Here is a 27,114-nt window from a genome sequence, read left to right on the forward strand (position 1 = left end):
AAAAGCTGGAGCCCAGAAACCCCATGAGGTGTGAGCCTAGTTGCTCTGGTTCATGTCGATCATAAATTTTTAGAATGTAAGGATGTGAAGTTAACCTCCTTGCCTGTCTCCTCCCCTGTATCCTTAGTACCTGACACAGGGTTTGATGTGCAGTAGGTCCTCAGCACACATTGGTGGAATGGCAGATTTATTCCTCGCCAGCTGTTTTGCAACATGACTTCTTAGTCTGTTCAAAATAAAGCTCAGGGCATTTTGTGCCACCTGCCCTCTTTGGTCCACAAACGGGAGCATGGACTACATGGGTAGAAGTAATTTGGTGGGGATTTTTTTTAAAAATACAAAGGAGAGAAAAATAAAACTAAAACTCATGATAATAAGGAAGAGTGGAAAGGAGGGGTGAGTACTGGGCCAGTGGAAGGTAGTTGATAGTGCATCTGGCACAGACACTGGTGGGATTGAGGCCTCGCTCATCGGCACTGAGAGGTGGCAAGAGGAATGGAGGAGGAGGAGAATTCTCTTTTGAGAGAGAACATGAAGGAAAGGAGAAAAATCACTCTGCTGGGAAGAAAGAGAGCCTGCGGCCCCAAAGCAGAATGTTGGAGGATTTCAAAAGCAGACCTTGCAGAAGGCAACGAAGAGGTGGAGGAGGACATTGGGTGGAAGGGCACAGGAGGAACGGTGAGGAGGTTATCCGGGGGTAGTTGGGAGCTCTGTGCCCCTTGAATTATTGTAGATGCATCAGAATTATTGACCTGGGTTAAAGCAATTGGAAGCACATTGTTGTCCCTCATCTCTGAGCCTCGGGCTGTGCTTTTATGGGTGGGGAGCCTACCCAGCCACACGTAGAAGTTATGCAGTGATCATTTGTTGCAATGCTCAATGACCCATGGGGCAAAGGCAAGACTTAATTAGCCAGAAATTTCTCTAAGAATTTGAGGTTGAAGAGTTAGTTAATTGGGAACATTTTATCAGCAGAGGCAGTCTCTTTGCTAGAGTCTCACTCACTCTCTGCATTTTGTAGATATTTACAATGAGGGTTAGTGGGTTGATGGGACTTTCCTGAGTGACGGGTCCCTGAGTTGGTTTTGCATCTCTGGGTTAGAGATTACTCAAAGAGGAAGAGCAATGACTATCATTTACAGCTAACATGCAAACTTACCAAGCAGAGTTCTCTGAAGTTAGCCATCCGTGATCAGCTAGAAGCTTCAAGGTGTAAGAGAGACAAGTTGATGAAACAGGAAGTTCTAAGATCATTAGGTCTATGACTTTCTCAACCATGTTGAAGCTCACAAAATATATATCAATTAACCAAGGTCACAGAAGTTCCTATTCCTTCATTGTTTAACAGGAACTGTAATTGCTACCTAACCAGATAGTTGTGATGTGGAAAGATGAGGTAACAGTGATAATAATTATAATAGCTACATAGGTGAATACCTACTCCGTGCCAACCACTACCCTAAGCACCTTATATGCATATAGACTTTGTACCTGTATAGGGCCTGGCCCAAAGGAGGTTCTATAAGATATGGAGTACTACTATTTTTTTTATCATGATTGGTCTTCACAATCACCCAGCAATAACGTGGTATTAGTGGTAGTTACAGTCATAGTAATAGTGATCAGCTAATGACTATTTTATTATTGGCTAAAAAGCAACCAAATAACACATGTTAAATAATAACATAATAATAAGCATTATCTGTCTTAATAATCATCTTAAGAACCCTCCCAAAGAAAAACAACACAAGAAAAATTATGAGGTGAGAACTGTCTCTATGAAGCAGAAAAGAAAACAGATGCTCAGAGACATTAAGAAAATTGCCCATATTAATGATACCATTTGGAAATGGAAGGGCCATTCAAACCCAATGTGTGATATCAAACCCCAGGCTCCTGACCAGCCTGAGGGGCTCAGTGGTTGAGCCTCGACCTATGAACTTGGAGGTCACAGTTCAATTCCCAGTCAGGGCACATGCCCGGGTTGTGGGTTTGATCCCCACTGTGGGGCATGCAGAAGAAATCCATCCATTTCTCTCTCATCTTTGATGTTTCTATCTCTCTCTCCCTCTCCCTTCCTCTCTGACATCAATAAAAATATATTTTAAAAACACCCAGGCTCCTCAAACTTCATGGGCTTCGATCCATATGACATGCTGTGTCTGACTGAGGTATGGGGCCCGAGTTCCAATGGGGCAGGAGAGGAATCAGTACCACCGAGCATTCGGAGATAATATCATTTCACTTCATATTTGAATCTCTGTTACGCTCTGTGAACAATGCTGCATCCTGTTTCATATAATGTGAGGTAGGTGCTAAAAACCTCTGTTGTCCAGATGAGGAGACTAAGGGGCTAAGAGCTGAAAAGCGTTACTTGCCCTTATTTAGACTCAGGTCTCCATACCCGCTCCATTTTTCAGTGGGCACTGCCAAGCCCCTGCTTTAGCTTCTCCACAACCCTGCCGTGGAGAAAGCGTCCAATCTTTAGCGACTTTCTCTTGGCTTCTTTAAACCACCCATATTTCTTATATGTATAATTAGTTATTGGAATTACAGCTTAAGGAAAGAATAGAGCCATCATATTCTTCACAGAAATAATTCCACTTGATTGAGGAGTCATCAATTGTGAATAGGAATAATTGCAAGGATTTCAATGGAACACGAAATTGGCAGTTTGAGTCGCATCAGTTATTGGCTAGTCATGTGTTGATGCTGGAAAGGGGTGGCCTGTGCAGAATTGCTTAATAGGGGAATCCAGGAGCTGCAGAGGAGACAGTCCACACACAAGTCACTCCGCCCAGAGTGTAAAGCTATAGAGACAAGGCATCATTGTCAATTCACTTACAATGATTTCCTGTGTCATTGCCTGCGGATATGGATCTGGACATGCATGTGAACCACACAGGAGGGGGAGGAAGAAGTTATAGTTGTTTAGTCAGAGAATATACTGCCTCCTGAGACAGGAAATTCACATGCAAATAAGTAATTTGTATACATTGAGACACTGGATGGATCCTCGTGGTCTAATTGACAGCTTGCAAGCCTACTGTTCTCTAGCACCAGTTTTCAAACATAAATGGGGAAGGTCATGTAGCGTTAAATACACATGAACTCTATAAGTCAAGATTCTATAAGTCAACGAAAGAAGTCATGTCTGTCGGACTCATGTTAAGATATTGTAATAACATAGGAGGAGATTGTTGGAAAAATATCTTAGTAAGCATGATATGGAGATTTTTTATTTTTTTATTTTTGGCTGAAGGGGAGTGGATAATTTCACTAATTTATTTATAACTAAAATTCTAGAGGCCCAGATTTGGAATCAGTCTATGTGTCATGGCCTGAGACATTTCTCATTGTTGGACCATATTCCAAACCATTAATAGTCATCTAATAACACATTTTCAGCTAACTAATTTTACCTATAAATAATTTTAGGAAAATGTGAATGTCATATCCGTATATATGCCAAGAGAAATAAATAATAATGGCACTTGAAAAATGACAAGAAAGACTAGGGCATTATTGGTAAAGCGTGTAGATGAAAGCAATTGTTTTTTCATGAATTCACCTTCAATTAATTAAATTCATGAAATGTTACTAGGATACATAGTTCATCAGCATTACCCCTCCCCCTTTTTTTTAGTAATCAACAAAGCCCCCCTTTTACAGATAGCAATATAACAATCGCACATCCTGAGATTATCTGAAATATTAGAACACTAAACCATAAACATATACTGAGGCACTTAGTAAACAACTCAAATGTCAATTATGAAGTGGGCAAAATATCTAGAGAAACAGGGAGAACCCCTGGTTCTTTAATCTACAAAACATACTCAGCTCGCTGGCATTCACTGACGTGTCATGACCTTATGACCTTCCTCTGGCAAACTGGCATGGCCTTAAGATGTGACTCATGAGATGGTTTGCAATAGCCCTGGGCATTTTTTGAGCCTTGAAGGTTGCAAGACTTAGGTTCAAATCTTGATACCCTCCTCCCCACTTGGTGGCTCTGTTATGTTATATTTGTATCTAAAGATCTCTGTACCCCATAGACATGACAATTACTGACATTTATCCTATGTTTGCATACTCCAATACTGAGTCCCCATGGCAGCTAGGAAAAACTCTGTTACCATTTTTTATGCCTTTCTTTTCCCTCCTTCATCCCTCCTACCTCCATTCTTTTCCTTGGTATTATTTTATTCTCTACTACATTGGTTGAGTACCCATTATGTGCCAGAGATTATATTTGGTTCTGGGCATCGGAAGATGAATAAGATATGGTTCCTGCCCACAGTACTTTACTCTCAGGACAGGTTGAAATCATAGAGGACGTGGTGAAATGGAGAAAAGACATAAAGGTAAATGCCATGAGGCAGGTCCTAGCAAAGATGCACAAAGATGGGAAGGAAGAGAGTCATTAGTTCTACCTGGGAGGGCTTCCTTGTCTCTGCAACATCACAGCTGGACCTGAAAACATGAATGGAGTTCTAAGAGGCCGAGTGAAGGCTGAGGGTGGTCTGGGCTGACTCTCCACAACGTTGTGCAGGCACCAAAGTATGAGGAACGTTTGAAGAAAGGTAAATATCTTATTGTGGTGAGCATTGAGTGTACATGCAAACATCAAATCATTTGGTGTACAGCTGAAACTAAGACAATGCTATATGTCCATTATATATCCATTTTTTAAAAGCCATATGTTGTGTAGAATGTTGTGGTAAAAGATCAATTGGGCACAAATTATGTAGATATTTGGATGCAATTTTTTTTGTTGCCTGGAAATCACTGAGGAGGCATATCATTCTGAAATTGGTGAGGGATGTTCATATTTTTTAGCATCATAGTACATAAACTTTGTTACTAATTTTTATTAAAATGAGTGTATTTTGATTATTATTACATGGAATTAATACCTAAATTTTATTTATAAAAATATGTATAGATAGGTATATATTTATAACATGTAAATACAAAGTTAGGTATAAATATATGTCTGATGTATGAATATACTTTGAAATATAAATATAAAATATGTATATACTTATATATCTCTGTGTATGTACCTATATCTATATGTAATAATATCTGTATGTATATAAAGTAACACATTTGGATTTTTATCTCACATGTAATAATACCAAACTGAAACTCTTGTTTAGCAGTTAATAGCATTTTACACAAGAGATTTGTGAGCTTCAGTGAGTTTCAGTGATCTGCCCAAGATCACATGGCTGGTAGCACTCCTACCGAAATAAGTTCTCATATATCTCACCCCAGAGCCCTTTTTCTAGCAGGTACAGTCCTCCGATTCCCATTAAAGAGTTCAGGGAAATTTATTGTGGGAAGCAGAGGACCTTCTATCCCTTTACAAAACCAAATCACGTTATCTTTATGTATATTCTTGCCAATTTTTTATAAGCACATTATAATATAAAATAATTATGGCAAACATTCTTTTTAAATAAAATTTAGAAATTGTTATCAGCATTTTTTTGTTGCTACAGACATTTTTAACACAATTTTAAACATCTCCTTAATAATGTATACTTTTAATCTATATAACCTTAACCATTAAGTTAATATTTGCCTTGCTACATATTTAAATCATTTAAATTGGTTGCCTTTACAAAATATCATACAAAAAGTGAACACACTCTTAAAAAAAAGTGAGAAAGGAAAATTTTAAATTTTCTTGGAATAAGTTCTGATTTTAAAAGTATAAAGTCAAAGTCTATAAATAACCCTTTGATTACTGATACATTTACTCAGTTAGCTTTCCAGTTATATTGTTCTGTTTTACAAAAGAACCAGAAATAGATAAGAAATTTAGTTTCTCCAAATAGCGACTATTTTATCACCCATCTATATCTATGTATCTTCCTGTCTGTCTGTCTGATTTTTGGTCTATCTATCTGTCTATCATCAATCACCACCCATCTCGCTAATTCATAGTTCTAGTCACGAAGAAAGGGAGACGCAGGAGATTTTGTACCCTGTGGAGGCGAAGTTTTCTCATGTGTCACTTTCTCCTTTGTGACACATTCGTGCAGGTTGGGCATGATTGAAGTGATTATACCGAAGCTATTCTTCAGTGATAATGTGGGCATGTGTTGAGGCAGCTCTGGGTATATATCCTTTACCCTCATCACGGGCGGCATGTGGCACAGATCCCATGATTGCAGAAAGCATGGGTGCAGTCTGTGACTCCCCTCCCCCCCAAAAGACTTACTGCTAAGTGAGTTTGTGCCACTTAATCTTATCATCAAAGCCCCCCTTTTACAGATAGTAAGATAACAATCGCACATTGAAATGGCAAGAGTTTCGGGGAATGACAAAGCTAGTGGTTTCATAACCAGGATAACGTGCTCAACAAGTCGCATTCAAAAGAGGAGTCGAGCACGGCATTTCAGATCGACTGCAATCTTTGAGCGGCACAATCTGGGGGGCCCACAAAGACTGAATTACAGTAATCAGCCTTCACGATGACAAAGGAGTTAATCAGCATCTCCTTGCCTTTCTCAGGCAGCCTCTCAATCTCTGATAGCACAGAAATTATAAAAAGAAGTCTTCCTGACGGATACAGAATGCTTCCCAAATGATAACGCCGAAGACAATGGGAAGAAAACATACACGCGCACACACACACGTTTTAAATTTTTGAGATGTCTGAGACTGGATCCTAATCAGAAGTACTCTCTGAATGATGAGGCACGAGGAGCAGCTGCTTAGCACAGAGAAGAATTTAGGCCGGTCAAGGATTTAAATTCTTCAAGTGCCGAACCAGAGAAATCTCCGTTTGATTGAACACATTTAGGATAAGACCATGTCTTTTAAGTACTGGAGAATGAAGCACCAGAAATATAGGAGGAAATTAATTTCTCCAAATGCAGATCTTCTATCACCCACCTACCATCTATCTATCTATATCTATCTGTCTATCTATCGTCTACTATCTATATCTATGTATATCTATCTACTATCTATCTATCTATCTATCTATCTATCTATCTATCTATCTATCTATCTATCCATCCATCCTATCATCAAGCATCACCCATCAATCTAATTCATAGCTATACTCACAGTCAGTGTGTTCACTGGAGGGTAGTGAATGCCAGTTTCAGAGCAAGATGGTCCCCCTTCCCTGTTTTAATCCTCCTACCAGGGTTCATCTCTATTCCCATACCTTCCCATTCCTGCTCCCCAGTGCCAGTTTCAATACCTGCATTGAATTAAATTCATGGAGGGTGGACTGTTTTCATTAATTGATTTTTTTTCTGATTCGATTTTCAAAATTAAGTTCCAGGGAAAAACTTCTAAAATGTATTTGTTTACATTTCTTGTCTGAATTGAATCTGCACTTAATGTTATTGAGGATCCAGCGGGACCTGCTCATCCTCCTGAACACCAATTGTGTGTGTTTGTGTTTCCTTCTCAACACATTAGTGCCTCCGTTTTCAAGGAAAGGGTGTGTCCCCAGGATGTTCTCTGATTTACTCAAGGGGGACTAGTGAAGGGGCTCTAAGTCTAAACCCTAGAACAATTGCTGAGTTGGAAAGTTACAAAAGTCAGAGATTCCAGGGGTGATATTTTTCATCGGATCAACTCCAAGTCATAATCCTGAAATTTTCATTGGAAAAAAGGAAGTTGGTTTTATTTTTTGTGAGGTTATTTAACAAATACCTACATCAAGGGGTTTTACTAACTGTCCCAGAAGAAAGAATGTTGTCACGCTGATGGCCATAAATTGAACACCTGAATCTGTTGCCAAGTTGGTGTAATGGGAGTTTCAACATTACCTTTAAGTTTATGAACACACTAGAGGCCCAGTGCATGATTAAATCATGCACGTGTAGGGTCCCCTAGGCCTAACCTGCCATCCAGGCCATATCCACTGCCCCGCAAAGCCTAGCACGCTCCGCGGACACTGCTAGCAGCCTGCTCCCTACTTTTGATGGCAGGGGGTCCGCTGGTGCTGGAGCGGACACACAGCTCCCCGCTTTCGATCGCGCGGGAGCTGGCTGTCTGTCCGCTGGTGCACCAGACCTTTCAAAAGCCTCCGGCGCAGCCATGGCGCAGATCCTGAGCTCGCGCCGCCACTGGCGACGCGAGCTCAGCGTCCTGCCAGCCCAATCGGCCACCCCGAGTCCCGCCCCCTGCACCTCCCGCTGGCCCAATCGTGGGCATAGCGGAGTGATGGTAATTTACACATTACCCTTTTATTATGTAGGATTTCTGGGCATTGAGAACGTGTGATCATAAGCATGTGGGAGACATAGGCAGGTGGGGTTGAGCATGACTGTGACAGAAGGAGACACCATTCATATTTTGGGCAATGGGAAGCTATTTAAAATTAGCACCACCATGCCCTGGACGGGTAGCTCAGTTGTTAGAGCATTGTTCTGATATGCTAAGGTTGCAGATTCAATCCCCGGTCATGGTACATTAAAGAATCAACCAATGAATGTATAAATAAGTGGAACAACAAACCAATGTGTGTCTCTCAAACCTATAAATTGAAAATTGAAAATATAAAATTAGCACCATCACAAGGTGTTTTAAATTTGTTTATACTGGTGAAAAGAGTATATAGGGAGTTCCTATCTACCTTTTAAAAATCAAAGTTGAAAATGGATAAAAACACTTCTTAATTGAACATTTTAGCCATTTTGGGGGGGGCGTATTCACGGGACAAATTTTTTTATTTCTCAAATCTTAGAGGAAAAACAGTCTGATCACTGTATTTTCTGCTCTTTGTTGGCTGGTATGTAATACCAAACAACATATATATGTATGTATGTTTATGTATGTATAAATATGTAAGTTCTCTCACCCACAGAAAACACAGCCTGAGGCTCCTCGGGCTTGGGGTAATATGTGAACCAAAGCAAATAATTTAAGGAGAAGCAGAAGGACATTTTCCAGGCAGTTTTTAAATTTATATTTTAGGAGTTTGTCAATATCTTGCAATATTTATGCAAGTGGATTGATTTGCCTTTTGAATAGGAATTTTTAAAAAATGTTAACACGTCCCAACCCAATGGAGAACAAATAGGAGAGCAAAGGGCACTTGTGTGTTTTTCCTAGCCTGCCTTTACAGCCACCAAGTGGTAGAAGAGTGTTCCAGAAATTCAGTCTTGGGTTTTCTAATGAGTTACTGCTACTTGTGAGGTTGAGACTAGAGATGGAGGGGGGCGGGGCCTCAGACAGAGCAAGCGCTGTTTATTATACAGTTTGTCCTGAAGGCAATTATATGTGCCGCATGCCCTCACGAACCCTCGGAGCGGCTCCTGCTTGCCTCAGAAATCAGGAAAACTCCTCCCGATGTTGCAGAAGCAAAGAGGAAGCGTGAAGTCTCCCAGATGTGCAGCTTGCCAGCGGGGTCATTTTGAGCAACAATCTAAGTGAATAGGTAGTCTTCTCAGTTTTACAGATGAGGAGCGATCCTTGGGACAGCATATGTTATTCATTGACATACTTTGTAACTGTAGATATCCATGTGAGGATGGCATGCTTGGGACAGCCGTATGTTATTCATTGACATACATTTTGCCTGTAGATGTCTGTATAAGAATGGCATGCTTGGGACAGCCCATAGGCTATTCATTGACGTACTTTTCACCTGTAGCTGTCTGTGTAAGAATGGCTTGTTTGGGACAGCCGTATGCTATTCATTGACATACGTTTTACCAGTAGATGTCTGTGTGACAATGGCATGCTGGAACCACGTTTGACACTTAGGTAAGGAACAGGTATTCTAACCATATCTTGGAGCAGTGGTGCTCAACCTTCCTAATGCCGCGACCCTTTAATACAGATCCTCATGTTGTGGTGACCCCCAACCATAAAATTATCTTCATTGCTACTTCATAACTGTAATTTTGCTACTGTTAATGAATCGTAATGTAAATATCTGTCTTTTCCGATGGTCTTAGGCGACCCCTGACAGTGGTTCTCAACCTGTGGGTCGCGACCCACAGATTGAGAACCACTACTGTAGAGCCTAAGACCATTGGAAAACACAGATATTTATGAAGTAGCAACGAAAATAATTTTATGGTTGGGGGTTACCACAACATGAGGAGCTGTATCAAAGGGTTGCGGCATTAGGAAGGTTGAGAACCACTGTCCTAGAGGTTTCTGGCAGGAATGGAGTGGTTGAGGAGAGTTTAACAAATAAACTATTGACCATGGAGTGGCCAGGCTAAGAGGGACAATCAAGGCATAGTGACCTAAGTCTGAGCAATGGCTATATTTCCTTTTTTTTCCTTTTCTTTCTGTTTTGGTTTATAACCCTAGAAGTGTGATGTATTGAGTTATAGAATGATATGAGATATTCATACATTTATTTTTGAATGAGCTGTCTGCCTGAAAAAAAAAAATCCTGAGACAAACAATTGTAATGAAAGATATTATTATGTTACCATCAATGTTTTCAAATAAGCATAGATATCCAATTGAGTGCTCCCCGGATGGGAGGCTTTCATATGAAAGTTATGTCAAGGTCAAATAAAATACATAAGAACTCAGCTCTTCCCCGAGCCTGCCCACTGCTTGGGTGGATTAGATTTCCCAGAATACTCTTGGGCCTTACCAGCTACTCAAATGATGCAGGGACTTGAACTTCTCACAAACCTTTTACAGACAGATTATTTAATTTGACTATAGGAGTTTAATTAAAACAACAGTAACAAACAAAACAAAACAAAACAGAATTACAACTTGAAGCATGTGTAAGAGTGTGGCTCATCCTCAGTTTGAACTGAACCTCTATGATGTCCCTGGGTTAGAAGTAAAGGGGAATTCTCTTTAATCTGAACAGTTCTCTTTCATTTGGGCCAGAGGTACAACACATATCCATTCAATAGGAATATACTAGGCTAATCATGATCATTTTTCTTATGGGGTTTTAGCAATATGGGGAGGGGAATCCTATGATATAGACTTCAGTAAAAATGCAGGGCACAGAAAAAATATAACATTCTTATAGTAAGATAGATGACTATTCTTTGAAATGGAAATAACTGCAATATCACTTAATATGGGACTAAGTTACCCATAGTACACTCATAAATGAACAATGATGCACCTATAAGAAGTAGTAAGTTAAACTTCTATGTGCTAACAAGAAAATATATCAGCCTGGCCAGCATGGCTCAGTGGTTGAGCATTGACCTATGAACCAGGTCATGGTTCGATTCCTGGTCAGGCACATGCCTGGATTGCTGGCTTGATCCCCATTGTGAGCATGCAGGAGGCAGCCAATCAATGATTCTCTCTCATCATTGATGTTTCTCTCTCCCTCTTTCTTCCTCTCTGAAATCAATAAAAATATATTTAAAAGAAAATATTTCAAAGACATCCATTGTGTGAATAAATGCCTATATCATGATCAGATTTGTGGTTAAATGTTTATATACATATGCACATTTGTATTCATATTCAAGTAATGGCTTTAGAGTTATACACATATGCTTATCTAGGAAAAGAATTATAAGGGTAGAGAGAGGACTAAATACAGATTTTCAAAATAAGTTCAGGACCTATGCAAATGTTGAATCTTTAACAAGAAAATTAAATTACTAGTACATTTGACAAAGAGGCAGATAGATAAAACCCTGAAAATAAATCAGAAGAAAAAACACTGATATTTTAGCACTCATGATTTTAGGTTATTCTATATGATTTTATGTTTTACCCTGTTTTCATTATCTTTCTGTTTTTCTTAAGTATTTATTTATTTTACAATAGAGAAGGTGTAAGTAAACAATTAAAGTATAAATGTATTGAACAAATAGTACCTTGGGATTTAGACACTTGCCTATGTTAATTCTGATTGGTATCTTATTCATCTGAGTTGATTCCAAAAATGCATTTACTTCTTTCATTTCAAATGTATTTGTGAGCTTCAGAATAATTTATCTTTGACCTCAGAGCCTTCAAGCTATTTGTGTATTTACTCCTCTTGTAGGGGAATTGGAGCCTGTGATAAATTGTAGGATTCTTTTACTTCCAGGGTTTCCCTGGGTAGATGAGGCTGTGTTATGATTTATACTTTAATTTGGTAGGCAAGAGTATGCCATTCAGTTTACTTTGGAATGTATATTTTTGCAAGTTTTAAAAAAGACGTGATAAAATGGATTTTTGCAAGTTATCTACTGCTGTCTATGAGTCTAATCTTTCTTAGTGTTGGCATCACAAACACACACCAGTGAAATGTCAAAAGAAAACTGAAAATTGTGTGAGCGGGGACTTGTATGTGTTTATGTATTTGTGGTGTGTGTGTGTGTGTGTGTGTGTGTGTGTGTGTGTGTGTGTGTGTATGTGTGAGAGAGAGAGAGAAAAAGAGAGAGAGAGGGATTCATACATTTATTTTTGAATGAGCTGTCTGTCTGAAAGTCATTCTCTCATTTCTCTCTCCATCAGCAATTATAAAAACTGCCCTTCCCAACATGGACAGAGAAGCCAAGGAGGAGTACCTGGTCGTCATCCAAGCCAAAGATATGGGTGGACACTCCGGGGGCCTGTCTGGGACCACAACACTGACGGTGACTCTTACTGATGTTAATGACAATCCTCCAAAATTTGCCCAGAGTAAGTGAATTTCCTGCACTGGATGAGAATCTAAGTATGATGTTGTCATTCAAATTTGTATTATAATTTCCATTATTTATATTATAATTAATATATACTATAATTGTACTATAAAATTCAAATTTATATTATAAACATCCAAAAAGCCAATTGCCATCACTTAGTGTGGATTATATACAAGGTATGGCAATTCACTTATATACACAAAACAAGCAACCCTCTTGTCATTTGGTACTAAATGAACCCTCATTTTACAAAGTTTAAATAAATTGAAATAATTTCCAAATATTGAGTATGTAGTTAAAGTCGTGGAGCTGAAACTGCAATATGTGAGGGTATTTCTCTATTCCATGGTTCCTTCCATTAAGAAATTTTGATGGAGTGATTAAATGCACCGCCGATATTGTTCTATCAATAGTCCTACTTATCATATAAAATAAACTAAATCTTTAGCATCTGAGGTGAAAAAGGCATATACATTTGCTGCAAAATATATACTTTTCCTCAGCTGTGGGAACATCAATGATCACTGACTGGACTCTTCCCTGCTAAGGACATGGTCGGCCTCAGAAACCTCTCCACAGCCTTCTAGGCAGCCACCATCAATGAATCAGGGAGACCGTCATCATTTGACAACATTCTTGTACTCTCATTGAACCCCTTTTCTTTTGAGTATTTGTCAAAGTAACTGGAACTAGAGAGATGATTGGGGAAGGTCTTTCTGGCATAGAGACTCTTGAGTTGAGGGATGAATGATGATTAGGAATTAGCTGAGACAAGGTCAAACCAAGAGATTGGGAGATGGGCATCGCACCTAGAGGAAAAGGCTGTCCAAACATCCTGTAGAAGAAGGGAGTAGGGCCTTGGATGGGAATGGATAGAATTTCACAGCAAGGGAAGCACAGAAGCTGGAGAGTTAGGTTAGGCAAGAGTTAGACGTATTGGATTTGTAGTCCATTCTAAGTACCATGACTTTTATCCTAACAGCACTGGGAAGCATTAAAAGATTTAAAGTTGAGCCCAGCCAGTGTTGCTCAGTGGTTGAGCAGTGACCTGTGAACCAGTAGGTCATGGTTCGATTCCTGGCCAGGGCACATGCCCAGGTTGTGGCCTTGTTTCCCAGTAGGTGGTGTGCAGGAGGCAGCTGATCAATGATTCTCTCTTTCAATGTTTCTATCTCTCTCTCCCTTTCCCTTCCTCTCTGAAATCCATAAAAATATATATTTTTTAAAAAAATTAAGTTGAAAAAAATGAGAGAAAAGATTTTAAGTGGTAGTTTGAGTAATAGGATTTGATTTCAGGGAAATCAGAGACAATGAAAGCTGGCCTTTGCCCATTGTCTTACACCCAGTGCAGCCCGTTAACAGGTGGTTGTAGTCGTTCATGTCAAAAGTGATGCTAGCCTTGGCAAGCCAGGGTGGTCTCAGTGGAAGTGGAGAAGAGTGCATAGTTGCAATAGATATTTGAGAGGTTATGATAACAAAAATCTAAAGATGGATTGCATTTTTAGTTGAGGAGGTGAATTATATTTCTGACATGAAAGACTATTAGATGCATGCTGGTACATTTTGCTGGGATAGTAAATACCATAGGACCGTGGTTGGCAAACTGTGGCTCGTGAGCCACAAGAGCCCCTTGAGTGTGGCTCTTTCACAAAATACCACGGCCTGGGCGAGTCTATTTTGAAGTGGCATTAGAAGAAGTTTAAGTTTAAAAAATTTGGCTCTCAAAAGAAATTTCAATCGTTGTACTGTTGATATTTGGCTCTGTTGGCTAATGAGTTTGCTGACCACTGCCATAGGAGAACCAGTTTTTGAAGAAAGAGAGCGATGAGAGGACAGAGAGAAAGACAGGGAGAGAGACAGAGGTGGGATTGCAAATGACACAGTTGAGGTACCTTTGAGAATTTATCTTCAGAAATTCCAAGGTAGAAGGAACATTAAAGATGCATTTTCATTGAGAAATTTCACATCATTCATAAATCAGACAACAAGGCAACCCCCTTTAACAAGGTTATTGGAATGGAGAAATACCATTTCTCCGATCCTTTCCCCAGCCTCTTCTTTCTTTTTCAGTTGCCATTAGAGTTAATGCTCTAAGATGCAACTCTTCTTTCTTGCAAAAAGGATTGTTTCACTTCAGCGGTGGCAGATGAGTTTCAGAAGTGTTAATAACTTTCTTAGAGGTAATAACCATTAAACATGATCACACTGATGGAGATGATGGGAGTGCACAGAAGAGAGATGGCTAAAGAATTGTTCCATTTGCTTGGTTTCCCAAGGCTCTCTGCATAAGGACAGGCAGCGAGGTGAGGTCCCTTGCTGCCTTATTTACTTAATAACTATTCCTGAATGGAGCATCTCAAACCTTACCTGGAATAAGAAGTCTGAAGGAAATGGAATCATTGCACCAATTATGAGAGAATTGGGAAACTTACGCTCAACAGGATGACTTTTAGTGCGTGCCTTATGGCAAAACTATTAGGAAAACACTTTGTTTCCCAGTCCCATCATTTCATGATTCTAAGGGACATCTTTCTGTCGTCGTTAAATTAAAGGGTGTTTGTGTTAGAAGAAACCCTTACCCATCATCTGAACTAATCTTGTTACAGTGGGTAAAATGAGCCTGAGTTTATCCCAGGGACCCAGTGATTGAGTTCAAACCACAATTAGGTAATGTTCTCCAGATGTAATTTTTCCTTTTGGGTTTATAGTTCATTGAGTGTTTATTCTCCCCTTGTTTTTGTTGCAATGGGACTAAAACTTCCTGGTTGTCTGGGTTTGGATTCCCCAGAAACAGGCACTGAGACAAGAATTTGATTATAAGTAGTTTATCTTGGAGATGATGCCAAGAAATGCCAGGAGGGAAGTGAGGATGCGTGTGAGAAAGACAGGGAGCCAAAGATGCACATTATCCAGCCAACTACCACTGTGGGTGACTGGAGCTTATCCCACTGGGGAAACTCTGGAACACTGTAAATTAAATAAACAAGCAAAAGAAAAAAAAAAGTAGAAATGTTACCCTACCAGAGAAGGGAGGAAGCTGGGATAGGAACTCTGGTGAGTGGTGTGAGGGCTGCTTCTGTGGGGCATTAATTCTCTCCAGTTCTGGTCTGACAGGCAGGGGCCACAGTGAATTCTGAAAGCCAGAGAAAACCCTCAGGCAAATAAAGGCAGGAGTTGGCAATGAAATGTAGGGCACATATGCACTGAAGTGCTAATAGCCAGGGGTTACGTTTCCAGAAGCTTCCCCTCCACCAAAGAGAAGGAGGAACACGAAGGCAACAGCTAAAGCGATTTGAATGAAGATGCCACTAATTAGCCATGTTTTACTGCCCCCACAGGAGAAGCAACATACACTGTAATTGTATTTTGCCTGGAGAGTTCGGGAAGTAGGATTTCTGTTGTTCAGAGCAATGAGGAAGGACTTGGGTAACAAGAGGAGTGTTTCATGTGTCGGCACAGCTTGCTGCAGGGCACAGCAGAAGTTTAGTAATTGGGTTTTATCAAAAATGGTCTGCGGGTCTGTAAATACAGAGGTAACCTCAAAAGTGACTTTCTGTGTGTTACACATTGCATCTTCCTGTGCTGGAATTAGCTCACTGTTTTATGTTGGGCAACAACGAATAGCCCCACGGGCAGCCGATGTGCTTGTGCAGTCCATTGGAAAGAACATTCACATAGATTCACTAATATCCTGCTATAACTCCGCTCCAACTACATACTTGGTGCACATGTGAGGGGATAAATTCCATATCTCAGAAGAGTCTCAACAAGAGCTCACTACTTCTGGGAACTCTGTCTCTGACTCGTTTAAAATATTGTGCATTCCACAACAAAAGTAATTTTTTAAATCTTTTCCACATTGTAGTGGTAGCATTTATAGGAGTGCCCAGAAGAAAGGAGGTGCCCAATAAATATTGGCTAAATGATTGAATGAATGGAATCTGCATGATGCTCAGTGTTTGTCCTCTTTCCTAAGGTCTGTATCACTTCTCCGTACCTGAAGATGTGGTTCTTGGCACTGCCATAGGCAGGGTAAAAGCCAATGATCAGGATATTGGTGAAAATGCACAGTCATCGTATGACATCATTGATGGGGATGGAACAGCACTCTTTGAAATCACCTCTGATGCCCAGGCCCAGGATGGCATTATAAGACTAAGAAAGGTAAGCTAAGGAAGATTTTGTTCACATTCAAAATACCTCTTGGGAACTTGAGTTTTGGGGTTTGCGGGAGTTGGGTGGACTTTCTGGTGAAGTCTTAGAGCTGATAGAGGTGTCTCTTCTTTAACTGCAGAAAAAGTGGAGCTAATTTTACACCTCATACCTCTTGGCCCCACTTTGCATTATCAGCTAAAGCTCTGGGAAAGAGTTACCATGGTGATGCTAGCCACCAATCTCACCTTATCTCTCCCCTCTACATCACACTGCCTTTTCCAAAACTGCAGGAATTTGTAGGGAACTCAACACTTGAAAGGCAACCCTCAAGCAATGAGGGGTGCAGATTGGGGGACAGCTCTTATTCTTTGAAGAAATTATTTTGAGGCATATTGTCTATGGTTCCGAAGAGGATTTCCAGTGGGAAGAAGCCTCACTTGCCCACAGAGTTGGCAAGTTCAATGGCTTTTAATCTTTCTCTATATTCTCCCTCCTGCTTCTTGGTATGTCTCCACAAATCACACTGAAGTCTTTCTTTTTAATATATTTTTGTTGATTTCAGAGAGGAAGGGAGAGGATAGAAAGATAGAAACATCAACGAGGAGAGAGAATCACTGATCGGCTGCCTCCTGCACATCCCTGGACTGGGGTTTGAGCCCACAACCCGGGCATGTGCCCTGACCAGGAATCGAACCATCACCTCCTGGTGCATAGGTCAATGCTCAACTACTAAGCCCCACCAGCCAGGTTCATCATGGGTATTTAATTTAATGTTGTCCTTCATATCTCTCTCATGAAATAGTCCAAATTAATCTATAATAATAAAAGCATAATATGCTAATTAGACTGGACAGCTGAACGACCTTCTGGACGTCATTCCGGACATCCTTCCGGACAAAGCCACTGTGGCGGGGGCCGACAGAGGAGGTTAGGGGCAATCAGGGAGGCAGGCGAGCAGTTAGGGGTGATCAGCCAGGCAGGCCGAGTGGTTAGGGGCAATCAGGCAGGCAGGCGAATTGTAGGGGGGATGAGGCAGGCAGGCAGAGTGGTTAGGGGTGATGAGGCAGGCAGGTGAGTGGTTAGGGGCACTCAGGCAAGCAGGCAAGTGGTTAGGGATGATTGGGCAGGCAGGCAGAGTGGTTAGGGGCGATCAGGCAGGCAGGCAGGCAGGCCAGCGGTTAGGAGCCAGCGGTCCCGGATTACGAGAGGGGTCCCAGATTGCCAGAGGATGCAGGCTGGGCTGAGCGGGACCCCCGCTCCATGCATGAATTTTGTGCACCGGGCCTCTAGTTTTTAAATAGTTTTGCTTGTTCATAAATAAGAAGATAGATGGTGAACCACACCATTGGGAGCCCAGAATTTTTCCCTCTGTCCTGATCAGTATTACACTGAAATAGCTCCAAATGTACTCTGTAATTCTATGTTATATTGCACAGGGATCTGCCATCCACTGATCATGCTCTTAAAATCCCCTGTTGAAGAGATAGTGGCATGTTCTGGATTCACCTTTGAATAAAAAATACAATTTAAGATCAATTTTGAGAAAAATGGTGCATTTATTTCAACTGTCTTTTTGAGCAACCCTACCTTTATACATGGCTTTAGTCAGGATTAAGTATTGCAAAGTATTTAAAAATAGAGTACAGTATAATTATGCTTGAGTCAATTATTGAATAACCCAAAGCCACATTTTCCTTGGCTAATGATTCCTAATGTCATTTTTATTGTTATTACTAACTGCTATCCGTTGTTGCCATAAGGTGCTTTTATAAGCTGAAGCAATTAGCCATTGGCTGTATTTTTATTCACAATTATTCATAAACTTAGAAGCATATACTACACATTTTAACACCAAGAAAACACATGTATTTTACTCTAGAGAACATTGTATAGGGGGTCATATTTTCACAATTCATGGGACCTCTATTTTGTCGGATAAAACCCTAAGGACACCAGGATTTGGGGGGATACTGTTGAGCTAAGAATTAAACCAAACATAATCTGTCACACTTACCAGTGTTTCTGAAGAACTTGAAATTGCAAACGTGTTACAGTAGGGATGGTTGGCAAAATGCAGATGTTGAGTCATCTACTCACAGGTACATGCACCTAGTAATTTCAGAAAAGACAGGGAAGTGAGCATCTGCCTTGTTTCCTAGAAAATATTTCAGAAAAAGTCAAGACCCATTAGAACTGAATTCAACTATAAAAATCAGTACAAAATTTGAAATGATATATAAACTTATACAGGAGTTCTGAAAGAGTTCATGAATGCTGGCTTGTGTTCCAGCTTCTTCTTGTTTTTAAAATCTGCATTGCAGATTGAAAGTTCTGTTTCTTAGAGGAAATTGCAAAGAAACCTAAATTGTGTCTTTGAACCTTGACAGATGTACTTTCTTGAAGTCTGAAGTGTTCTGCGTTGCCGGGAATTGGACCATAGGGTTGCGAAGCAGATGCCCTCTGGTTATTTAAGGGGATTATGTTCTTTCACCCAGCTATATTTACCTCGGTCATTAACCACAGTCTCTGGGGCTTTTAAGGAATGAGTTATTAATATGTCAAAAATATTGTCAGTAATGGTGCAATGAGGTCATTTCAATTTGCTTTTAGTGGTTGGTTGAGACCTAGGGAGCTATAGCTACTCATCTTTCCTTCTTCTAAATATAAACACAAGTACATATGTGTCTGCGTATGTATTTCTTTACATGCCCACCTGCTTCATAGCACAGAATCATCATAGAGACCTTCTAAGAATACCCCCCCAAAAAGTAAACTTTGCAGGCCTGCATGGCTCAGTGGTTGAGCGTTGACCTATGAACCAGGAGGTCATGGTTCGATTCCTGGTCATGTTTGGGTTGAGGTAACAGTTCGATTCCAGTCAGGGTTTGGGTTGAGGTAACAGTTCGATTCTGGTCAGGGTATGCCTGGGTTGTGGGTTCGATTCCCAGTTGGGAGTGGCAGTGCGGGGGAGTGCAGAAGGCAGCCAATCAATGATTCTTTCTTATCATTGATGTTTCTATCTCTCTCTCTCTCTCTCTCTCCCTTTCCCTTCCTCTCTGAAACCAATAAATATATTTTAAAAAATAAAAATAAATGATAAATCTCATTTTTAGCCACATGATCAGTCAAGCAGCAATGCTTTGCAAGTGAAATAAGAAAGCACTCTTTGTTGAGATTAGTGCTAAATTATGCTTTATAATGTCTCCTTGCCCTAAACAATGATTATTTCTCGTTCTTCACATTTCACACGCTGTTGCAGAAATGCTAAAATATTCTTCCCAGATCGAGATGGTGTTTGATGCTGCCTTATCTCCTCCCAGCAGAGGCTCAATTAACTGGCTGATTGGTATGCAGGTCATGGTATCACTAGTAAAATTTTATTATGACTCTGAAGTGAAATTTTGATGGCACAATTCATGACTGTGAATATTTTGTGAATTTCCAAGTGAAATGAGCAAAACAAAAACACAACAATAGGAGGTTAGATTCACCGAGCTTGTATAATACACAGACATCCATAAATGCCTGTACAATTTACAGGTTGGATCTGGGGGAATGGAGAGGGATCCCATTAAGGCTCACAAATGGGCTTCCATGCACATAACGATCATCCATCAGCATTACACTCATTTGTTCTTGCTGCTGTGGTCATTAGTGAGCAACATTCGTCTTTGTCATTTCTTAACAGCCTCTGGACTTTGAGACCAAAAAATCCTATACGCTGAAGGTGGAGGCAGCCAATGTCCACGTTGACCCACGTTTCAGTGGCAGGGGGCCCTTTAAAGACACGGCCACGGTCAAAATTGTCGTTGAGGATGCTGATGAGCCTCCTGTATTCTCTTCACCCACTTATCTCCTCGAAGTTCATGAAAACGCCGCCCTGAACTCCGTGATTGGGCAAGTGACCGCGCGTGACCCTGATATCACTTCCAGCCCTATAAGGTATATTTCTCTTACTGGCTATATCAGATGACAAGCACATCAGTATAAAATGCAATTACATACGCATCCTACGTGGTTGCCTTAGGACTAACCTCACATGACCAAAGAATTTTGGTCAATGCATATTGTGTGTGCATATGCGTGTGAATGTGGGTGCATGCATACATGTGTACACACACACACACGCACACACATCAACCCAGAGCTACATACAATGCCCAAAGCCAGGGATATCAGGGTGAACACAACTCTTCCCGGGTTCACAGAGCTCAATGAGAATGCAAATTTGCATCTGTTTTGCGGTGCATTTGGGTGGATCTTTTATATTATTTTGTTTTTGCTTGTTTATACATTTCCTTTTTTTCTAGCATTGCTGGGTTTTCTTCTCTCTCCTTTGACAGTTACAGTAAATTATATATGAGAATTTAGAGGCATGAGACCACTGTCTCAACATATTAAGAGGCCCCTATTTTATTTCTGTATTTGGTGTTCGGCTTTGCAATTATCTGGGCATTTCTGGTTGGTCAGCATATCTGGATTGGAGACTTTTAGATAAAATCTTTCTCTGCCATTTCAAAAATACCTTTTGTTTATACTTTCCCTGCTCAGAATTCTTTCCTGAGATGAGAAACGATCCTTTATTAAAGTTTTTCTGCCTTTTTTTTCCAAAATGAGACTCAAACCTATTTTTTTCTGTTGAACTGCGTACAACTTTTCTCTTTTGCCAGTCACCCCAATGACAGTACAGTGCTCAAGCTAAATAGCTTTTTTCCCCCCAAAGCACACTGCAAATCTATAACTTGTACACTGGCCTCCAAGGGTGAAGTGTTGGCTAATGATGTGTTTGAGAGTGGATTTCAAATATTGTCTTAGAAATGTTTGCTGTAAAAAAGAGAGAAAACTTAATGGAGGAATACAGTTTTAGTGAATTGTCCAGTTACTCTGTAAGTTCGATGTCAGCTCATACCCAACGTGTTCACTTGGGTTACAGGCATTCATGTCCTTCTAATTTCTTTATTCAGAGAAATTCTAGACAGATGAGTTAATTTATTTATTACATTCTCATCCCTCACAAGGGTGCTGAAATGGTGAGGTTGGAGGGGAAACCCAGCAGAATAGCCAGTCAGTGCCCCAAATAATTTGAGTTTGGGCACAAAATAATTATTATTTCTGGATCCAGAAAAGATATTTTCAACAGAAACCATTTCTAAATTCAGGATAATATAGAGTATATCCCATAAGGATACAAAAAAAAAATGTTTTCTTCAAAAGAGTCCAAACTCTAAGAAGGTAATACCCCACCTGTGGATTTGAGGAGTGGTCATTTGTGCATTCTCAGTTCTAAAGGAATTCACCAAGCTATAGACATACAGAATTCCCTGCATTTGGCTAAGAGACTTATATCTCTCAAAGGGCTAAGTGTTGAATACAGCAGCAGGAGATATCCAGAAAAATATATTACTATGGATATCCATTTTCTGACTAAGTCGTGAAATGACTTCATCTTGAAATCCTGTTATAGCCTTAGCTAGTTTGCTTGGTGGATAGAGCATCGGCCTGCGGACTGAAGGGTCATGGATTCGATTCCAGTCAAGGGCACAACCCCCAGTTGGTGGTGTGCAGGAGGCAGCCGACCAATGCAATGATTCTCTCTCACCATTGATGTTTCTATCTCTCTCGCCCCTCCCCCTTCCTCTCTGAAATATATATATATATATATATATATATATATATATATATATATATATATATATATATATATATATATATTGATTTCAGAGTCCTGTTATAAATTAGGGGCAGTGATATTTTTTTGAATGAATGAATCTTCCCCATTTTCATGTCACTCCATTTCCTCTGAAAAAATAAGAAAATACAACACAGAAAGGAGGACTGGCCACTCTCTGCACATCTCCAAGTGTAAGTGACAGCATGTGAAGGAAATAAGCAAGATTGGTCCAACTGAGAGGCCTGTCATGGGGCCTGTTTGGCACTTGATTTGACAAGATTTCTACTCTTGTTAGCAGGGAACACACAGGGGGCTCGGGAGTATGCCAAGCCAAGGGCCCTTCTGGGACACAAGGAGTTCAAATATCAGGGCAATCAACTCCAAACATGAAATCCGTGGTCCCAGCAGGAACTGACTTCCTGCGCGGAGGCATGTTCTTAATCAGCTAGCGATGGGGTTGGAGGGACGTTTCATACCATAGTGACAGTCAGCTCCAATCGGCAGATCTGGGTACAAATCCAGGTTCATCGTCGCCCCACAGGTTTTTGCACATTTTATAACCCATCCCTTTACTGATGTTCAAATGGACAGTCACTGGTAACAATTCCAGTTCACGGGGAATCAGGTGATGATTATCATTGTAGTTGATTGTTATTTTTTAAATATCATTTTATTGATTTCAGAGAGGAAGGGAGACGATGAGATAGAAACATCAGTGATGAAAGAGAATCATTGATCAGCTGCCTCCTGCACGCCCCACACTGGGGATTGAGCCCACAACCCGGGTGTGTGCCCTGACCGGGTAGCAAACCGTGACCTTCTGGTTCACAGATAAACAGTCAACCAGTGAGACACATGGGCTGGGTTTTGTTGTAATTTTTATTATTGTCACTGTATGAATGGCAGGCGTAGAGAAGGCGTGAAACTGCTTAGTAACAATTGCCCAACTTGAGAGTATTTTGTTTTGGGACAAATCAAAGGGAATTTGGGGTTGTGTTACCAGGAAGAGATGAACAGATTAAGTACCATTTGATGACACGGACGAATCTATACTTCTGATAAATGTCAGGCAGGTGCTGGTTTCTTGACATCTATGGTCCTTCCCAAAGAAGAGGTGGATGCTGTGTCGGAGCATTTCCAACAGGGCTGGGATGGGTTCTTCACAAGGCGAGCCCCACACAGTTCTGATTGGACATGGAATCACCAACTGCATTTTTCAGCATCTGGTCTGCATTTTTGTAGTTGCACCCCAACCCCCACCATCTGAGTCATGGAGAGAAGCTTTTTTTCCCCCCCTAATGCACAATCAGTTGATTTGAGTAGAAAATTAAATTTCCTGGTGAGCCAGAGCACTGCATAGCTCCTTATGAGCCTAGCAGACAGATTCAGAGCCATTTAACCTTTTAAAACAGAACTAGAGGACGTGGGTATTCAGGGAATTACTGAGTAACAAAGAGCAAAGCACTGCTATCTCTTTAGGACTGTTGCATTTTATATACTGACAAGAATGTAGGCATCGTTTGGGGGAATGTTTACGTGGCCATCTGGCAAGAAATAGGCATTTATTGTGTCATCTGCCGTGTTAAAACATGCAGTCATTTATTGGTTGGTTGACTCTCTGTCCAAAGACTCAATAACTTTTTCAAGCAAATTGTAAGGCAGGAAATATTATGTATTTTGAAATTCTTATACTTAAACCTATACATATATATGTGTAACACACACACACACACACACACACACACACACACACACACACACATACATATACACTGAGTGGCCAGATTATTATGATCTCTGAATGCATAATAATAATATGGCCACTCAGAGTGTGTGTGTGTGTGTGTGTGTGTGTGTGTGTGTGTGTGTGTGTATGAGGCCCGGTGCATGAATTCGTGCATGGGTGGGGTCCAGCCAGCCTGGCCAGGGGGAGGGGATATGGGCGGTTGGCTGGCCTGCCTGCTGGTCGAACTCCTTGTCGAGGGGACAATTTACATATTAGCCTTTTATTATATAGGATATACGCTGAGTGGCCAGATTATTATGCGTTCAGAGATCATAGTAATCTGGTCACTCAGTGTATATACCTATATCTATCCATAGCTATATCCACATCTATGTCTCTATCTACATATCTATATCTATATCTATATCTATATCTATATCTATATCTACCTATCTCTATATATATATACCTATTTCTATCTAAATATACCTATCTCTATATATACCTATCTCTATATATACCTATCTCTATATATACCTATCTCTATCTATATATACCTATCTCTCTATATACCTATCGCTATCTATATCTATACCTATGTCTATTTATCTATATCTACATCCATCTCTATCTCTCTATATCTATACCGGTATCTATATTGGTACCTACATTTACATCTGTATCTGTATCTATGTCTATGTCTGTATACTCCCTTCCAGGGGAAAATAGCCAAATCCATGGTCTTACCATCTCCCTGCTAGGAACATTAATTAAACATTTGCTACTTTCTTCAATACCAGATGCTTCCCAGTAATATAGCATGAAGTTCTGTAAACTATTTGAAAGATTACCTAGTTTGAACTGAGACTGAGGTTTAAATCCTATCACTGATTCTTCCCTGTTGGTCAGCTGGTCTCTGGAATTCTCTGAGACTCAGTTTCCTCATCTGTGTATTGGAATAATATCATCTTCCTCTCAGGGTTTCTGAGATAATTAAGTGAAGCCATTCAATAAAATAGATGGTAGCAATTAGTATTACCAGTTAATAAAGACACCATCAATGTCATATCGTAAATGCAGATTGAAAACCTAGTACTTATTTTAGCAGAGATTCTTCTACTAAAGGTTGCTTAATAGACACAGAATGACCTGTTGTTGTTTTTTAATAGTTATAGGCTAAATAGTCTAACCTCATTTAATCTCATTTGCCCCTGCTACTGCTGTGAATATTATCACTAGTGAGTGGTTATTAATATGTGGCCGGGAGATGCTAAATATACTCATTTTATTCCCTAATACCTCTGTGAGATGACATGTATGCTCATTATCCTCATTTAACAGATGCAGATACTGAGGATAAAAAGATTCACTTGCCCTAGCTCCATGGTCGGCAAACTGTGGCTCACGAGCCACATGCGGCTCTTTGGCCCCTTGAGTGTGGCTCTTCCACAAAATACCACGGCCTAGGCGAGTCTATTTTGAAGAAGTGGCGTTAGAAGAAGTTTAAATTTAAAACATTTGGCTCTCAAAAGAAATTTCAATCGTACTGTTGATATTTGGCTCTGTTGACTAATGAGTTTGCCGACCACTGCCCTAGCTGATCAGTAGATAGAGGTCGGCCCGAGAACTGAAGGGTCCTGGGTTTAGTTCCAGTCAAGGGCATGTACCTTGGTTGCAGGCTTGATCCCTGGCCCCAGTCGGATCCCATGTGGGAGGCAACCAATTGATACATCTCTCTCACATCCATGTTTCTCTCTCTCTCTGTCTCTCCCCCTCCCTTCCACTCTCTCTAAAAATCAATGGAAAAAATGTTCTCGGATGAGGATTAATTTAACAGCAACAACAAAAAAGACTCAAGGGGCAAGTGCCAATGCATACCTGTGATGCATAGCTGTGTTTTTCTGACAACACAGTGCCTGACTTTAGTCCCTATGCCACACTCCCATTCCCTGCGATCTCTGTGACTCCAACCATATCTCTGCATGTTGGGATGGCTTCCCAGGAACCACTTTTAATTGAAAGAATAAATTATTCATTCTCTAAATGGCTTCATTCAATCCAGGCTGCATTCCTAGAAAGAAGAAAAGTACACCAGGTCTGAGGAATGAATCTGTGTGTAAGTGGAATGTTCTCTGCTCATCCTTCTGGTCCCTCAGTATAGGTTTGTTATTCTTGACTATGAATTGCATCATGAATAGGAAAGTAAAAGGAGAAACAATGTTATTGTTATTTCATGCATCAGACATATGTTTCTATTATATACTAGAGGCCTGGTGCATGAAATTCGTGCACTTGGGGGTCCCCTCAACCCGGCCTGCACCTTCTCATAGTCCAGAAGCCCTCGGGGGATGTCCAACTGACAAGTTAGGCCTTCTCCCTGCAAGGAGCGGGCCTAAGCTATCAGTCGGACATCCTTAGCACTACAGCGGAAGTGGGAGAGGCTCCCGCCACTGCTGCTGCACTCACCAGCCGTGAGCCCAGCTTCTGGCTGAGTGGTGCTCCCCCTGTGGGAGTGCCTTGACCACCAGGGGGCAGCTCCTGCATTGAGCATCTGCCCCCTTGTGGTCAGTGCGCGTCATAGCAACTGGTCATTCCTCCATTCAGTTGATTTGCATATTAGCCTTTTATTATATAGGATTATTTCTCACAAAAGATGTTATGATATGATTCCAATTTAATGAAGGAGGAAGCCTAGAAGGATACATTTCCTGTGTGTGGTGCTATAGCAGAGGGTGTGGGACCAGGGTTCAGAACCAAATCCCTTTACCATTGAAACCACTATGTCTGTGCATGTCTTCCTGGGTCCTGGCTGCTTGCATGAGATGTAGGATGATGGCGGCTGCTGTTTTCTGAGCCCATACTCTGTAGCAGACACTCTAAAACAGTATTATATGCATCAGATTGTTTATATTGGAAGTAAACCTGCTAGCACAGTGTAGGCATTGACTCTTAAGTCA

The 27,114-nt window shown here is 40.6% G+C and overlaps 1 protein-coding gene across 1 annotated transcript in view; it reads left to right on the forward strand.

Annotated features, from left to right (window-relative positions):
* CDH8 (cadherin 8) overlaps positions 1-27,114 on the forward strand; it is a gene marked incomplete at both ends in the record, with an annotated part of 304,951 nt that overhangs the window by 162,295 nt on the left and 115,542 nt on the right. Inside the window, 3 exons of the mRNA XM_079759845.1 lie at positions 12,433-12,600; positions 16,582-16,769; positions 20,449-20,702. Of these exons, the coding sequence (XP_079615971.1) occupies positions 12,433-12,600; positions 16,582-16,769; positions 20,449-20,702 (610 nt within the window). The remainder of the gene's footprint in view (positions 1-12,432; positions 12,601-16,581; positions 16,770-20,448; positions 20,703-27,114) is intronic.

This window comes from Cnephaeus nilssonii, assembly GCF_951640355.1.
Source record: "Cnephaeus nilssonii genome assembly, chromosome: 20".
In the NCBI taxonomy this organism is placed as follows: Eukaryota; Metazoa; Chordata; class Mammalia; order Chiroptera; family Vespertilionidae; genus Cnephaeus; species Cnephaeus nilssonii.